This window comes from Salmo salar, chromosome 01 (genome assembly GCF_965601325.2).
Source record: "Salmo salar chromosome 01, fSalSal1, whole genome shotgun sequence".
NCBI lineage: Eukaryota > Metazoa > Chordata > Actinopteri > Salmoniformes > Salmonidae > Salmo > Salmo salar.
Window position 1 is genome coordinate 178,326,821 of NC_138291.1, and position 17,607 is coordinate 178,344,427.

Consider the following 17,607-nt stretch of genomic DNA (forward strand, 5'->3'; position numbering starts at 1 on the left):
CTACCTCCATCACTCCAGTATCCCTGTCCCCTATACATATCTACCTCCATCACTCCAGTATCCCTGTCCCCTATACATATCTACCTCCATCACTCCAGTATCCCTGTCCCCTATACATATCTACCTCCATCACTCCAGTATCCCTGTCCCCTATACATATCTACCTCCATCACTCCAGTATCCCTGTCCCCTTCCCCCTATACATATCTACCTCCATCACTCCAGTATCCCTGTCCCCTATACATATCTACCTCCATCACTCCAGTGTCCCTGTCCCCTTCCCCCTACACATATCTACCTCCATCACTCTAGTATCCCTGTCCCCTATACATATCTACCTCCATCACTCCAGTATCCCTGTCCCCTATACATATCTACCTCCATCTCTCCGGTATCCCTGTCTCCTTCCCCCTATACATATCTACCTCCATCATTCCAGTATCCCTGTCTCCTATACATATCTACCTCCATCACTCCAGTATCCCTGTCTCCTTCCCCCTATACATATCTACCTCCATCACTCCAGTATCCCTGTCCCCTATACATATCTACCTCCATCATTCCAGTATCCCTGTCCCCTTCCCCCTACACATATCTACCTCCATCTCTCCGGTATCCCTGTCCCCTTCCCCCTATACATATCTACCTCCATCACTCCAGTATCCCTGTCCCCTATACATATCTACCTCCATCACTCCAGTATCCCTGTCCCCTATACATATCTACCTCCATCACTCCAGTATCCCTGTCCCCTATACATATCTACCTCCATCACTCCAGTATCCCTGTCCCCTATACATATCTACCTCCATCACTCCAGTATCCCTGTCCCCTATACATATCTACCTCCATCACTCCAGTATCCCTGTCCCCTATACATATCTACCTCCATCACTCCAGTATCCCTGTCCCCTATACATATCTACCTCCATCACTCCAGTATCCCTGTCTCCTTCTCCCTATACATATCTACCTCCATCACTCCAGTATCCCTGTCCCCTTCCCCCTACACATATCTACCTCCATCACTCTAGTATCCCTGTCCCCTATACATATCTACCTCCATCCCTCCAGTATCCCTGTCCCCTATACATATCTACCTCCATCACTCCAGTATCCCTGTCCCCTATACATATCTACCTCCATCACTCCAGTATCCCTGTCCCCTATACATATCTACCTCCATCACTCCAGTATCCCTGTCACCTATACATATCTACCTCCATCACTCCAGTATCCCTGTCCCCTATACATATCTACCTCCATCACTCCAGTATCCCTGTCCCCTATACATATCTACCTCCATCACTCCAGTATCCCTGTCCCCTATACATATCTATCTCCATCTCTCCGGTATCCCTGTCCCCTTCCCCCTATACATATCTACCTCCATCACTCCAGTATCCCTGTCCCCTATACATATCTACCTCCATCACTCCAGTGTCCCTGTCCCCTTCCCCCTACACATATCTACCTCCATCACTCTAGTATCCCTGTCCCCTATACATATCTACCTCCATCTCTCCGGTATCCCTGTCTCCTTCCCCCTATACATATCTACCTCCATCACTCCAGTATCCCTAATCCCTTCCCCCTATACATATCTACCTCCATCACTACAGTATCCCTGTCTCCTTCCCCCTATACATATCTACCTCCATCACTACAGTATCCCTGTCCCCTATACATATCTACCTCCATCACTCCAGTATCCCTGTCCCCTATACATATCTACCTCCATCTCTCCGGTATCCCTGTCTCCTTCCCCCTATACATATCTACCTCCATCACTCCAGTATCCCTGTCCCCTTCCCCCTATACATATCTACCTCCATCACTCCAGTATCCCTTCCCCCTATACATATCTACCTCCATCACTCCAGTATCCCTGTCCCCTATACATATCTACCTCCATCACTCCAGTATCCCTTCCCCCTATACATATCTACCTCCATCACTCCAGTATCCCTGTCACCTTCCCCCTATACATATCTACCTCCATCACTCCAGTATCCCTTCCCCCTATACATATCTACCTCCATCACTCCAGTATCCCTGTCTCCTTCCCCCTGTACATATCTACGTGGTATTGGATCTGACTTTTTAAATCTTTCCTGCTTACTTTCTTACTTTATTGTGTATTTCATATTCTTACTTCTCGTGTTTTTTCTCTAGTATTACATTGTTATTGATTATTGCGTTGTTGGGTTTTGAGTTGTCAAGAAAGGCATTTTACTCTACTTCTGCATCTGAACTGCACCTATCATGTAGATTTAGCCTTGTGTTATAGGTTCTTTTCCTGCTGAAAGGTGATTTCCTGTCTGGTGTAAAGCAGAAGGAAGCAGGTCGTCCTCTAGGATTTTGTATAGAATTTTTTTTTTCTTCTTCACTTTGAGATTATTTAGTATTTTGTATAGATCAATGACAAAAAACAAAAAAAAACCACAATTAAATCTATTTCAATCCCGCTTTGTAACACCACATAATGTGAAGAGATTCAAGGGGAGGGTGGGGAGGGTGAATAATAATGATTCCTACTGTATATAGTGGCTATTGATTCTCAATGGTTCTTTTGGTTTTGAGGAGATAATGAAAGTTACTCAAAGCGTGGAGTTTTTTTTCTTCTTCTCTGGTTTCCTGCTCTATTGATCTGAATGCATTGTTTGAAAACTGTTCCACAGTTGTATCATTAAGTCTTCTTTAATGGAGTCGTTCTTTTAAATCTGGTGCCAAGATAAAGGCACAGGCTCCGTTCCAAATGGTACCCGATTCCCCTATAACTATAAATACAAAAGTAGTGCACTATAAAGGGAATAGCGTCCAATTTGGAACACTTTTGTAAGTGTTTTGAACAGCATGGTGAGCGCCGTAGCAGCAACAACTTGTTAAAAGAGAGGGATTTGGAGAAAGTAATGCTTTCTCAGGCTGTCATACAGTCATTAAGGAACATGAAGGGCTTGGAGGGAGGGAGGGGAGGGGAGGGGAGGGAGAATCCATGATCATGTCTCTCGTGTCTTATGATGGCAACTGCAGTTGGACTGGAGAAAGACTTACTTCTACTGCTTCATAGGATTTATTCTTAAACGGCTTTATTCGCGCACGGCAACAACAACAACAAAAAGAACATTCAATATGCGTTTCTGCAATGCCTTTTTAATTTTAATTACATTAATCCAAATGTACATTTATTGCAGTATTGTGTGTTTGACTTCATCCTGAAAAGCCAGGTACCTGGTTTGATTTAAAAAGGGGGGATCTGATGAGATCGACAGCTCATCTTTACAGCTAACCAACTAGATAAAACTGGTTAACCAACTAGATAAAACTGGTTAACCAACTAGATAAAACTGGTTAACCAACTAGATAAAACTGGTTAACCAACTAGATAAAACTGGTTAACCAACTAGATAAAACTGGTTAACCAACTAGATAAAACTGGTTAACCAACTAGATAAAACTGGTTAACCAACTAGATAAAACTGGTTAACCAACTAGATAAAACTGGTTAACCAACTAGATAAAACTGGTTAACCAACTAGATAAAACTGGTTAACCAACTAGATAAAACTGGTTAACCAACTAGATAAAACTGGTTAACCAACTAGATAAAACTGGTTGACCAACTAGATAAAACTGGTTAACCAACTAGATAAAACTGGTTAACCAACTAGATAAAACTGGTTAACCAACTAGATAAAACTGGTTAACCAACTAGATAAAACTGGTTAACCAACTAGATAAAACTGGTTAACCAACTAGATAAAACTGGTTAACCAACTAGATAAAACTGGTTGACCAACTAGATAAAACTGGTTGACCAACTGACAAGGTCTTTTCACATTAAACGACATGTAAGACAATTAGTATTATAATTATCAGTTACTTCCATAATTTACTTTGACAATCTTAATTCTTTGGTCTCTATTAGAGGTCGACCGATTATGATTTTTCAACGACGATACCGATTATTAGAGGACCCACAAAAAAAACGATTAATCGGCCGATGTTTTTGATTTTATTTTTTTATTATTATTTTTATAATATTTTTTTTAAATTATTATTATTATAAATATTTTTTATTTTTATATATATATATATATATATATATATATATATATATATATATATATATATATATATATATATATATATATATATATTTATATATTTATATATATATATATATATATTTACACTTTTTTTAAATAATTTGTTGGTAATTTATTTGTAATAATGACAATTACAACAATACTGAATGAACACTTATTTTAACTTAATATAATAAATACATCAATAAAATCAATTTAGCCTCAAATAAATAATGAAACATGTTCAATTTGGTTTAATTAATGCAAAAACAAAGTGTTGGAGAAGAAAGTAAAAGTGCAATATGTGCCACATTTAAGTTCCTTGCTCAGAACATATGAAAGCTGGTGATCCTTTTAACATGAGTCTTCAATATTCCCAGGTAAGAAGTTTTAGGTTGAAGTTATTATAGGAATTATAGGACTATTTCTCTCTATACGATTTGTATTTCATATACCTTTGACTATTGGATGTTCTTATAGGCACTTTAGTATTGCCAGTGTAACAGTATAGCTTCCGTCCCTCTCCTCGCTCCTACCTGGGCTCGAACCAGGAACACATCGACAACAGCCACCCTCGAAGCAGCGTTACCCATGCAGAGCAAGGGGAACAACTACTCCAAGTCTCAGAGCGAGTGACATTTGAAACGCTATTAGCGCGCACCCCGCTAACTAGCTAGCCATTTCACATCGTACACCAGCCTAATCTTGGGAGTTGATAGGCTTGAAGTCATAAACAGTTCAATGCTTGAAGCATTGCGAAGAGCTGCTGGCAAATGCACGAAAGTGCTGTTTGAATGAATGCTTACGAGCCTGCTGGTGCCTACCATCGCTCAGTCAGACTGCTCTATCAAATCATAGACTTAATTATAATATAATAAACACACAGAAATACGAGCCTTTGGTCATTAAAATGGTCGAATCCGGAAACTATCATTTCGAAAACAAAATGTTTATTCTTTCAGTGAAATACGGAACCGTTCCGTATTTTATCTAACGGGTGGCATCCCTAAGTCTAAATATTCCTGTTACATTGTACAACTTTCAATGTTATGTCATAATTAATTACGGTCTTTGTTAGGAATAAATGTACTTCACACAGTTCGCAATGAGCCAGGCGGCCCAGACTGCTGCATATACCCAGACTGCTTGCACGGAACGCAAGAAAAGTGACACAATTTCCCTAGTTATAAGAAATTCATGTTAGCAGGCAATATTAACTAAATATGCAGGTTTAAATATATATACTTGTGTATTGATTTTAAAGAAAGGCATTGATGTTTATGGTTGGGTACATTGGTGCAACGACAGTGCTTTTTTCGCAAAAACGCTTGTTAAATCATCACCTGTTTGGTGAAGTAGGCTGTGATTCAATGAGAAATTAACAGGCACCGCAGATTATATGCAACGCAGGACCCGCTAGAGAAACTAGTCATATCATCAACCATGTGTAGTTAACTAGTGATTATGTTAAGGTAAGTTTAATGCTAGCTAGCAATTTACATTGGCTTCTTGCTGCACTCACGTAACAGGTAGTCAGCCTGCCACGCAGGCTCCTCGTGGAGTGCAATGTACGGCAGGTGGTTAGAGCGTTGGGCTAGTAACCGGAAGGTTGCAAAAACGAATCCCCGAGCTGACAAGGTAAAAATCTGTTGTTCTGCCCCTGAACAAGGCAGCTAACCCGGTAGGCCGTCATTGTAAATAAGAATTTGTTCTTAACTGACTTGCCTAGTTAAATAAAAAAAAATTAAAACATTGGCAAATCGGTGTCCAAAAATACCGATTACCGATTGTTATGAAAACTTGATTTCGGCCCTAATTAATCGGCCATTCCGATTAATCGGTCGACCTCTAGTCTCTATGGCAATGTCACATGGTAATTTTTTCCCCCTGTATTATATTTTGGTAAAGATTTTCCCCCCTCACTCCTCTGACACTGACAACCTGCTATCAGTCTGCCAGCCTTTCCCTCTCCTCCTCCTCTCGCTCGCCTCTCCTCCTCTTGCTGGCCTTGCCACTCCTCTCCCTCTCCTCCTGGTGTCATTCACTGTCTGCATGGCTTGAGCTTTCTCTCTGCCTGGGGGTGCCTGCTCGCCAAAGGCCCTCACCTCTCTCTGGGCCCCAGCCCTCTCCTCTCTCTGGGACCCAGCCCTCACCTCTCTCTGGGCCCCAGCCCTCTCCTCTCTCTGGGCCCCAGCCCTCCCCTCTCTCTGGGACCCAGCCCTCCCCTCTCTCTGGGACCCAGCCCTCCCCTCTCTCTGGGACCCAGCCCTCCCCTCTCTCTGGGACCCAGCCCTCCCCTCTCTCTGGGACCCAGCCCTCTCCTCTCTCTGGGACCCAGCCCTCTCCTCTCTCTGGGATCCAGCCCTCTCCTCTCTCTTGGGCCCCCCAGCCCTCGCCCCTCTCTTGGGCCCCCCAGCCCTCGCCCCTCTCTTGGGCCCCCCAGCCCTGTCTCGCACTCGCCTTCCTCCGCTCTGCTCCTCTCTAGGGAGTGTTCAGTGGGGAAACCACAGAGCCAGGTGGGACTCCCAAGTCACACATGACACGTTTGTGCCACCACCACCCATCTTCCTAGTTGATATAACATGGCCTAAACCCATCCTCCTCCTAACTCGCTGGTTTGAAAACAAAACACGTTTTTTCCCACTGAACTCTCCCACCTTGTGTGTGTGTGTGTGTATATATATATATATATATATATATATATATATATATATATATATATATATATATATATATATATATATATATATATATATATATATATATATATGACATGTGGCTGACAATACAAATGTCTTTTGGAAACGTCTGTTCTGTTTCTCATCTGATATACTTTATTGTTTCTCTGGTCTCTCAATCTGGGGATTTAAAACGTTTCAACACATGCAGTACCAGTCAAAGGTTTGGTCACACCGACTCATTCAAGGGTTTTTCTTTATTTTCACTATATTCTATATTGTATAATAATAGTGAAGACAGTACAACTATGAAATAACCCACATGGAAGCATGTAGTAACTAAAAAAGTGTTAAACAAATCAAAATATATTTCATATTTGAGATTATTCAATGTAGCCACCCTTTGCCTTGATGACAGCTTTGCACCCTCTTTGAATTCTCTCAACCAGCTTCATAACGTAGTCACCTGGAATGCATTTCAATTAGATCTTTGAACGTTTTTTCTAGTGCAGTCGCAAATACCATCAGGGGCTATGATGAAACTGTCTCTCATGAGGACCGGCACAGGAATGGAAGACCCAGAGTTACCTCTGCTGCAGAGGATAAGTTCATTAGAGTTACCAACCTCAGAAATTGCAGCCCAAATAAATGCTTCACAGAGTTCAAGAAACAGACACATCTCAACATCAACTGTTCAGAGGAGACTGTGTGAATTAGGCCTTCATGGTCAAATTGCTGCTAAGAAACCACTACTAAAGGACACCCATAAGAGGAAGACACTTGCTTGGGCCAAGGAACAGGAACAACGGACATTAGACCGGTGGAAATTTGTCCTTTGGTCTGATGAGTCCAAATTTGAGATTTTTGGTTCCAACTGCCGTGTCTTTGTGAGTCGCGGAGTAGGTGAACGGATGTTCTCGGCATGTGTGGTTCCCACCGTGAAGCATGGAGGAGGAGGTGTGATGGTGCTTCGCTGGTGACACTGTCAGTGATTTATTTAGAATTCAAGGCACACTTAACCAGCATGGCAACCACAGCATTCTGCAGCAATATGCCAGTCCCACTAAGCCCAGACCAGATGGGATATCATTTGTTTTTCAACACGACAATGACCCAAAACACACCTCTAGGCTGTGTAAGGCTATTTGACCAAGAAGGAGAGTAATGTAGTGCTGCATCAGATGACCTGGCCTCCACAATCACCCGACCTCAACCCAATTGAGATGGTTTGGGATGAGTCGGACCGCAGAGTGAAGGAAAAGCAGCCATCAAGTACTCAGCATATGTGGGAACTCATTCAAGACTGTTGGAAAAGCATTCCAGGTGAAGCTGGTTGAGAGAATGCCAAGAGTGTGCAAAGCTGTCATTAAGGCAAAGGGTGGCTTTTTGACACTTTTTGGTTACGACATGATTCCATATGTGTTATTTCATAGTTTTGATGTCTTCACTATTATTATGCAATGTAGAAAATATAAAGAAAAATCATTTAATGAGTAGGTGTGTCCAAACTTTTGACTGGTACTGCGTACTTGTTTTTGTCACAAGAAGTAATGTATTATGTTTTATTAAATAAATACGGCATTTGTTTTATAAACCGCAACATTTAGATGAGTCATGACATAAAAATAATTACATGTTTGGGCTGAAGTAAATTGAAAAGGTTTCAAATGCTCGAACCTAGCTCTGTAATAATAATTTGATTTTAAAAAAACAATTCACCTTTTTAAAACTAAAATGAAATCGCTGCAACAAAATAGTTTTTGTTGATATTTACATAAATTTGCTAGAAAAGCGTCTGAAACCTTTAACTCCCTAACCAAACTCTGTGGTTCTCTGTTTGCTTCATCTCTCTTTTACTAACTGCTGTTTCTGCTGTTCTCCTGAAACTGTGGAGTCCTTGTTTTTCTTTTCTTTTTTCCTCTTGACTGATCTTTCATTTCCTCTGCAAGCCGCTGCTGTTGCTGCTACTACCAGTACTACCACTCCTGGCACTGGGGCTTTTCCCCCAGGTCCTGCTGCTTTCCATTGTCCCTCAGTCAACGAAGGTACAACCAACCCCTGACAACATTGCCCTCTAAACTATATACTCTCTCTATCTTCATCTTTCTTTCTCTCTCTCAGTTTCAATTCTCTCTGTTTCTCTCTCTCTCCCCTCATCTGCAATGCGCTCATCTTCCCCTTGGTCCAAATAGTGCCCCATCTCGGTCATGTTCAGTCTGTCTGTTCTGGTCCGTGTCTTTTTGTCCTGGTGATTGTCCCAAGTCTGTCAGTCTTTCCTTACAGGACCTATATTCACAATGCGTCTGAGTTTTTTTTTTTTTTTGCTGCCTTTTATAAATCCTAATGATTAAGGCAACTGGATGCTTTGTGAATACGGTTCCAGATGTCACTGTGTATGTACTGTGTGTGCATGCTCTTTCCGCCTGGGAGAGAACACTACCAGAAAACACAAGCAACACCTCCAGCTGAGTCACAGGGACCCGCTTGGCTTTTTTGTTCTCTCTTTTATGTAGTGCTGAATTTCAAGTTGTATTTTTCAGCTGGATTTGTAGTACCATTTTTCCAGTTGTATTTTTTTAAATGATCTAAACAATTTAGATTTTTGTTAAAATAGGAAAACTAAAATGTGGTTTTCGTTTTCTCCTTTAATCACCAGAGAACATAGATTTTCATGTTAATTCAATAGATTCACAGAAACATACACTTTCAGGATAAATAACATTTTTAAAAGGATCTAACATTTTCTCTGAAGAATCTAAATAGGCGAGCATGTTCACTGATATTTGCAGTGCAACAGATTGTTGCTTTATTCTCCTTAGTGGCCTTTAATTCTTTACCAAAAGGCAGATCCAACGCTATATTGGCAAATTATTAAACAATTGTTTGTTGCAATTATTATTTTTTTAAATATATGTTGTAATTTTTTATCTCGAAGCCTTTGATTAATTAAATAATACATTATTCATTTTACAAAGATAGTGACATAGATGCCCCTGACATTTTGTTGAATTCTATAGTGAGTAAATACAGTTCCTTCAGAAAATATTCATACCCCTTATTCCACATGTTACAGCCTGAATTCAAAATGGATTTAATTTGAAATTGATTTTACCCCATAATGACAATGAAAACATGTTTTTAGAAATATGTAATGTACATAAGTATTCACACCCCTGAGTCAATAATTTGTACCAGCACTTTTGGTGGCAACTACAGCTTTGAGTCGTCTTGGGTATGTCTGTATCAGCTTTGCACATCTGGATTGGGGGATTTTCTCCCATTCTTCCTTGCAGGTTTTCTCAAGCTCTGTTAAGTTAGATGGGGATTGGCGGTGAACTGCAATCTTCAAGTATTTCCACCGATTTTTCAGTCTGGGCTTTGGCTGGTCCACTCAGACTTTCACATTCTTGCTCTGAAGCCATTCCAGCGTTGCTTTGTCTGTATGCTTGGGGTCATTGTGACGCAGGTTCTCATCAAGGACTTGCCTGGCTCCATTCATTGTCCCATCTATCCTTAACCAGTCTCCCCAGTCCCTGCAGCTGAAAAGCATCCCCATAGCATGATGCTGCCACCACCATGCTTCACGGTAGGGATGGTGTTAGACGGGTGATGGGCTGTGCCTGGTTTTCTCCAGAGCATGATGCTGCCACCACCATGCTTCACGGTAGGGATGGTGTTAGACGGGTGATGAGCTGTGCCCGGTTTTCTCCAGAGCATGATGCTGCCACCACCATGCTTCACGGTAGGGATGGTGTTAGACGGGTGATGAGCTGTGCCTGGTTTTCTCCAGACAAAGCGCTTTGCTTTGAGGCCAAAGAGCTCAGTTTTTGTCTCATCAGACCGCAGAATCTTTTGCCTCATGCTCGGAGTTTTTCTTGTGCCTTTTTTTTGCAAACTCCAGGCGTGCTGTCATATGCCTTTTTCTCAGGAGTGGCTTCCATTTGGCCACTCTCCCATAAAGCCCAGACTGGTGAAGTGCTGTAGAGACTGTTGTCCTTCTGGCAGGTTCTCTCATCTCAGCCAAGGAACTCTGTAGTTCTGTCAGAGTTGTCATTGTGTTCTTGGTCACTTCTCTGACCAAGGTCTTTCTTGCTCGGTTGCTTAGTTTGATTGGACGGCCAGCTCTAGGCAGAGTCTGGCTAATTCCATATTATTTCCCAATGATGGCGACCTCTGTGCTCTTGGAAACGTTGTTTTATACCCTTCCCCAGATATATGCCTCATCACAATTCTATCTTGGAGATCTCCGGACAGTTCCTTGGACTTGGTATAGATTCTGCTCTGACATGAACTGTCATCTGTGGCACCTTATATAGACCTGTGTGTTTCTTTCTAAAGAATGTCCAAAACCATTACATTTGGAACAAATGGACTCCAATCAAGTTGTAGCAACATCTCATGGATGATCAAAGGAAATTGGATGCACCTGAGCTGAATTTGGAGTGTCATAGCAAAGAGGTGTGAATACTTATTTAAATGAGATTTCTGTATTTCATTTTCCATAAATTTGCAAACATTTCTAAACTTATTTTTTCACTTTGTCATTATAGGGGTATTGTGTGTAGCAAGGTGAGAGGGGAAAAAAAACATATACATTTAATCCATGTTGAATTCAGGCTGTAACACAACAAAATGTGGAATAAGTCAAGCGTTATCAGTACTTTGTGAAGGCAGTGTAAATACTGTTTCATTAGCGTTATACATAACAGAACCACACTGAAATGAAGGTAAGTACTTATTGTATGGGGCAGCACTGGATTCTACCATACGACGTTCATATACAAATACATTTTGTATGCTGTGCATCCCCCAAATCGGCAAGATTTAATCCCAAACCATATATTTATATGATATATGTGAATAGGATGCATACCATTGTTGGATATTAAATACGCTCTTCTGCATTCATATGTTATTTTTGATAACATTCAAAGTGATTCAGATTGTCCACAAGCTCCTGTTGCTTCCTAGGTGTTGCTTCATACGACTGTCTGAAGCTTCTAGGAGCTTCCAAATATTGTCTCTTTTTTTTCTCTCTCTTTTCTTTTTAAATGCGCCCGTGAACGGTTGTTTGGATGTGAAAGTGTGTGTGTGTGTAGTTGGTGTGTGTATGGGTGTGAACGAGATTGAATATTTGGTGTGCCTGTCTACTACCCTAGGTCACTGTGTCGCTCTGTGACTGCTGTTATAACCCCTGCCCCTAGGTCACTGTGTCGCTCTGTGACTACTGTTATAACCCCTGCCCCTAGGTCACTGTGTCGCTCTGTGACTGCTGTTATAACCCCTGCCCATAGGTCACTGTGTCGCTCTGTGACTACTGTTATAACCCCTGCCCATAGGTCACTGTGTCGCTCTGTGACTACTGTTATAACCCCTGCCCCTAGGTCACTGTGTCGCTCTGTGACTACTGTTATAACCCCTGCCCCTAGGTCACTGTGTCGCTCTGTGACTGCTGTTATAACCCCTGCCCCTAGGTCACTGTGTCGCTCTGTGTGACCTTGCGGCTGCTATTTTAACCCCTGCAGGTTGGAGCCAGCTGGCTGCTATGCACTGTGTGATGCTACCTGACCTGCTGGGCCTGGACAAGTTCAGACCACCTCTACTGGAGATGTTGGCGCGCCGCTGGCAGGACCGCTGTCTGGAGGTAATGCACTATAGAAATATTTCAAATCATTCTATTTCAACGTAAACACTCTGGTAGACAGAATAAGAGGGACAGGCCAGGGTTAGTGGAGCTGGGTGAGGGCCAGGGTTAGTGGAGCTGGGTGAGGGTCAGGGTTAGTGGGGCTGGGTGAGGGCCAGGGTTAGTGGGGCTGGGTGAGGGGCAGGGTTAGTGGGGCTGGGTGAGGGCCAGGGTTAGTGGAGCTGGGTGAGGGGCCAGGGTTAGTGGAGCTGGGTGAGGGGCCAGGGTTAGTGGAGCTGGGTGAGGGGCCAGGGTTAGTGGAGCTGGGTGAGGGCCAGGGTTAGTGGAGCTGGGTGAGGGGCCAGGGTTAGTGGGGCTGGGTGAGGGGGCCAGGGTTAGTGGGGCTGGGTGAGGGGCCAGGGTTAGTGGGGCTGGGTGAGGGGGCCAGGGTTAGTGGAGCTGGGTGAGGGCCAGGGTTAGTGGAGCTGGGTGAGGGGGCCAGGGTTAGTGGAGCTGGGTGAGGGCCAGGGTTAGTGGAGCTGGGTGAGGGCCAGGGTTAGTGGAGCTGGGTGAGGGGCCAGGGTTAGTGGAGCTGGGTGAGGGGGCCAGGGTTAGTGGGGCTGGGTGAGGGCCAGGGTTAGTGGAGCTGGGTGAGGGCCAGGGTTAGTGGGGCTGGGTGAGGGGCCAGGGTTAGTGGAGCTGGGTGAGGGGCCAGGGTTAGTGGAGCTGGGTGAGGGGCCAGGGTTAGTGGAGCTGGGTGAGGGGGCCAGGGTTAGTGGAGCTGGGTGAGGGCCAGGGTTAGTGGGGCTGGGTGAGGGGCCAGGGTTAGTGGAGCTGGGTGAGGGGGCCAGGGTTAGTGGAGCTGGGTGAGGGCCAGGGTTAGTGGAGCTGGGTGAGGGCCAGGGTTAGTGGAGCTGGGTGAGGGCCAGGGTTAGTGGAGCTGGGTGAGGGGCCAGGGTTAGTGGAGCTGGGTGAGGGGCCAGGGTTAGTGGGGCTGGGTGAGGGGCCAGGGTTAGTGGAGCTGGGTGAGGGGCCAGGGACAGGGGCTCTCGGTTTCGAAAGTCCCTCCTCTCCTGTTCACTCTATTCCCTCTCCCTCCTCTCCTGTTCACTCTATTCCCTCTCCCTCCTCTCCTGTTCACTCTATTCCCTCTCCCTCCTCTCCTGTTCACTCTATTCCCTCTCCCTCCTCTCCTGTTCACTCTATTCCCTCTCCCTCCTCTCCTGTTCACTCTATTACCGTTCCCTCATACTGGAAACCGTCCTGTCTTGCTCCAGCAAACTCCAAGGGTTGTTGGTGCGATTCCCGCTGGGGCCACCCATTTGAAAATGTCTGCACACATTTTACATTTTTAAGGCGATTTGGAATAAAAGTGTCTGCTAAATGACATATATTGTTTTATTAGCTTCCATAACCTGTCTGTCCACCAGCGTACGCCCTGAGAGACTGACAGGATTATTACCTGTTGGGATGTCTCTGTTAGCTGCTGATGTTAATGTCCTGGGGCTTCCTCCACTAGGTGAGAGAGGCTGCCCAGGCCCTGCTCCTGGCTGAGCTGCGGAGGATTGGTCAGTCAGGCAGGAAGGACACCATCGACCTGTGGGCTCCCTACCTGCCCCAGTATGTTGATCAAGTCAGCTCACGTAAGTCTACGCCGTGTGTCTTTTTGTGCCTGCGTACCGTCTTCTGAGAACGATGGTCTTTTGAGCTGGGTGTGCGTGCGGGGATACAGTCTATAACATCAGTGGGCAGTCAGTCACATTCATATTCTACAGCCAACCTCGGGCAGAGCTGCCCTTCCTTTATCTGTTTTAATGTGTTCTCAGTTCTTTACAACACCGTCAAACAACACTGTTATTTCCTATCTGCTCTTTGTCCGTCAGAACAAAAGTTGTGGGATAGAGGGGCTGGGAGCTCTTATTATAAACAACGAAGAACGAAAGAAATGTACTAGAACACGGAACGAAAGAATGGATTGTCAGCGGCTGATCGAAGCCTTAGAATTGAGCTTCTGTGCTATGGCGTGAGCGTTGAGACGGGAAGAGGGGTGTGTGGGGAGAGGGACTTGTGTTTCTTTACACACAGCTCCTGTATTGATCACACAGCTCCTGTATTGATCACACAGCTCCTGTATTGATCACACAGCTCCTGTATTGATCACACAGCTCCTGTATTGATCACACAGCTCCTGTATTGATCACACAGGTCAGATGTTATTGATAGTGGGCATAATCAAGAGAAGCCAGGCTTCACAGCGTCACCGCTTCCCTGTCGTCACCGCTTCCCTGACGTCACCGCGTCACCGCTTCCCTGACGTCACCGCTTCCCTGACGTCACCGCGTCACCGCTTCCCTGACGTCACCGCTTCCCTGACGTCACCGCTTCCCTGACGTCACGGCGTCACGGCTTCCCTGACGTCACGGCTTCCCTGTCGTCACGGCGTCACCGCTTCCCTGTCGTCACGGCGTCACCGCTTCCCTGTCGTCACGGCGTCACCGCTTCCCTGTCGTAACACTGTATGGGACAAACACACACAATGCATGGGAAGGCAGTGTGAGAGTGTCACAGTGGTGTTTTGAAAGTGGACTAACTGTGTTATTGAGCTGCTGAACCATCCCCTGATAGAGGTGAATATCTTGTTGAAGTGTGTGTGTGTGTGTCTGCTATGCGATGTGAGGGTGTGTGTGTGTCTGCTATGCGATGTGAGGGTGTGTGTGTCTGCTATGTGATGTGAGTGGCCATGCCTCTCAAAGCATTAACCAATTAGCCCCATCCCAGCCTTTAGCCTGACCCTACAATCAGGGTTTATTTACTGGTTAAATACATTAGACAAGGTAATGAGGCTATCCCAGCCAGACAGACAGACAGACAGACAGCCCATCACATAGATCTGTTCTTACATCTAAAACACTGCTGTGGAAGAACCCGTCACCGTAAATTCCGGACTATAAGCCGCAACTTTTTTCCCAGCTTTGAACCTCGCGGCTTAAACAATGACGCGGCTAATATATGGATTTTTCCCGCTTACATTTTTTTTTAATTTTTTTTTTTAAACACATTCTGTGACGTGCTCAGTTTTTTGGCGGCATGAAGCTTTCATTAGACCAATGAAATTGCCGAACGGGTTAACGTCAAACAACTTTTTTTTTTACTGTTTAGATTAAATCGAGCGCTCTCAAACTTCCCATCATTCTGATTACAGTAGTCATTTTGTCACCCTCATCATGGCAAAGACACGGAGAAATGCATATGATGCAGCTTTCAAGTTGAAGGTGATTGATCTGGCTGTTGGAAAAGGAAATAGAGCTGCTGCATGGGAGCTTGGTCTTAATGAGTCGATGATAAGACGTTAGAAACAGCAGCGTGAGGAATTGACTCAGTGCAAAAAGACAACTAAAGCTTACTGCTATTTTTTTATTTTTTGTTACAAGCCGTGTTTCGTTAAAGCCTATTTATTTTTGTTACAAGCCGTGTTTCGTTAAAGCCTGTGTAAAGTTCATTTGTTTCAATGTACCGGTAGGCACCTGCAGCTTATAGACATGTGCGGCTTATTTATGTTCAAAATAATACTTTTTTTTTTAATTCAGTGGGTGCGGCTTATATTCAGGTGCGCTTAATAGTCCGGAAATTACGGTAATATATAGTGCACTACTTTAGTAGTATATAGTGCACTACTTTAGTAGTATATAGTGCACTACTTTAGTAGTATATAGTGCACTACTTTAGTAGTATATAGTGCACTACTTTAGTAGTATATAGTGCACTACTTTAGTAGTATATAGTGCACTACTTTAGTAGTATATAGTGCACTACTTTAGTAGTATATAGTGCACTACTTTAGTAGTATATAGTGCACTACTTTGTGCAGGTGTTGTTACACGTGGTCTGCCACTACGAGGACCATCAGCTGTCCGTCCTGTCTCCCTGTAGCGCTGTCTTAGGCGTCTCACAGTACGAACATTGCAATGTTTTGCCTTGTTTTGCCTTGGCCATCTGCAGTCCTCATGCCTCCTTGCAGCATGCCTAAGGCACGTTCATGCAGATAAGCAGGGACCCTGGGCATCTTTCTTTCGTTTTTTTCCCCAGAGTCAGTAGAAAGGCCTCTTTAGAGTCCTAAGTTTTCATAACTGTGACCTTAATTGTAAGCTGTTAGTGTCTTAACAACCGTTCCACAGGTGCATGTTCATTAATTGTTTATGGTTCATTGAACAAGCATGGGGAAACAGTGTTTAAACCCTTTACAATGAAGATCTGTGAAGTTATTTGTATTTTTACCAATTATCTTTGAAAGACAGGGTCCTGAAAAAGGCATGTTTCTTTTTTTGCTGAGTTTATATATAATATAATCATTACCGAAGGTGAATCTAACATGTCTTGTCATTATGTTGTTTAGTATGTAGATAAATAATATTTAATCCATTTCGAATTTGGGCTGTAACAAAATGTGGAGTAAGTCAAGGGGTACTTTTTGTAGTTACTTGACACAATGGAAATAATAAACAAAAAAACAGAGCAAACTAGAATGCCATTTGGCCCTAAACAGAGAGTACACAGTGGCAGAATACCTGACCTCTGTGACTGACCCAAACTTACAATAGCAAGCATAGCCTTGCTATTGAGAGAGTCCGCCGTAGGCAGACCTGGCTCTCAAGAGAAGACAGGCTATGTGCAACACTGCCCACAAAATGAGATGGAAACTGAGCTGCACTTTCTAACCTCCTGCCAAATGTATGACCATATTAGAGACACATATTTCCCTCAGATTACACAGACCCATAAAATAATTCAAAACAAACTAATTTTGATAAACTCCCATATATACAGTTGAATTCTGAAGTTTACATACACTTAGGTTGGGGTTATTAAAACACGTTTTTCAACCACTCCACAAATTTATTGTTAACAAACTATAGTTTTTGGCAAGTTGGGTAGGACATCTACTTTGTGCATGACACAAGTCATTTTTCCAACAATTGTTTACTGACAGATTATTTCACTTATAATTCACTGTATCACAATTCCAGTGGGTCAGAAGTTTACATACACTAAGATGACTGTGCCTTTAAACAGCTTGGGAAATTCCCGAAAATTATGTCTTGGCTTTAGAAGCTTCTGATAGGCTAATTGACATAATTTGAGTCAATTGGAGGTGTACCTGTGGATGTATTTCAAGGCCTACCTTCAAACTCGGTGCCTCTTTGCTTGACATCATGAGAAC

At 43.6% G+C, this 17,607-nt stretch overlaps 1 protein-coding gene across 2 annotated transcripts in view; it reads left to right on the forward strand.

The window, feature by feature from the left end:
- Positions 1-17,607, forward strand: part of wdr7 (WD repeat domain 7) — a 403,835-nt gene that overhangs the window by 128,371 nt on the left and 257,857 nt on the right. The window contains exons 19-21 of one of the 2 annotated variants that reach the window (XM_045693965.2): positions 8,716-8,811; positions 12,292-12,410; positions 13,909-14,032. In XM_045693965.2, coding sequence (XP_045549921.1) covers positions 8,716-8,811; positions 12,292-12,410; positions 13,909-14,032 — 339 coding nt within the window. The remainder of the gene's footprint in view (positions 1-8,715; positions 8,812-12,291; positions 12,411-13,908; positions 14,033-17,607) is intronic. The other variant, XM_082956906.1, reaches the window with a different exon arrangement.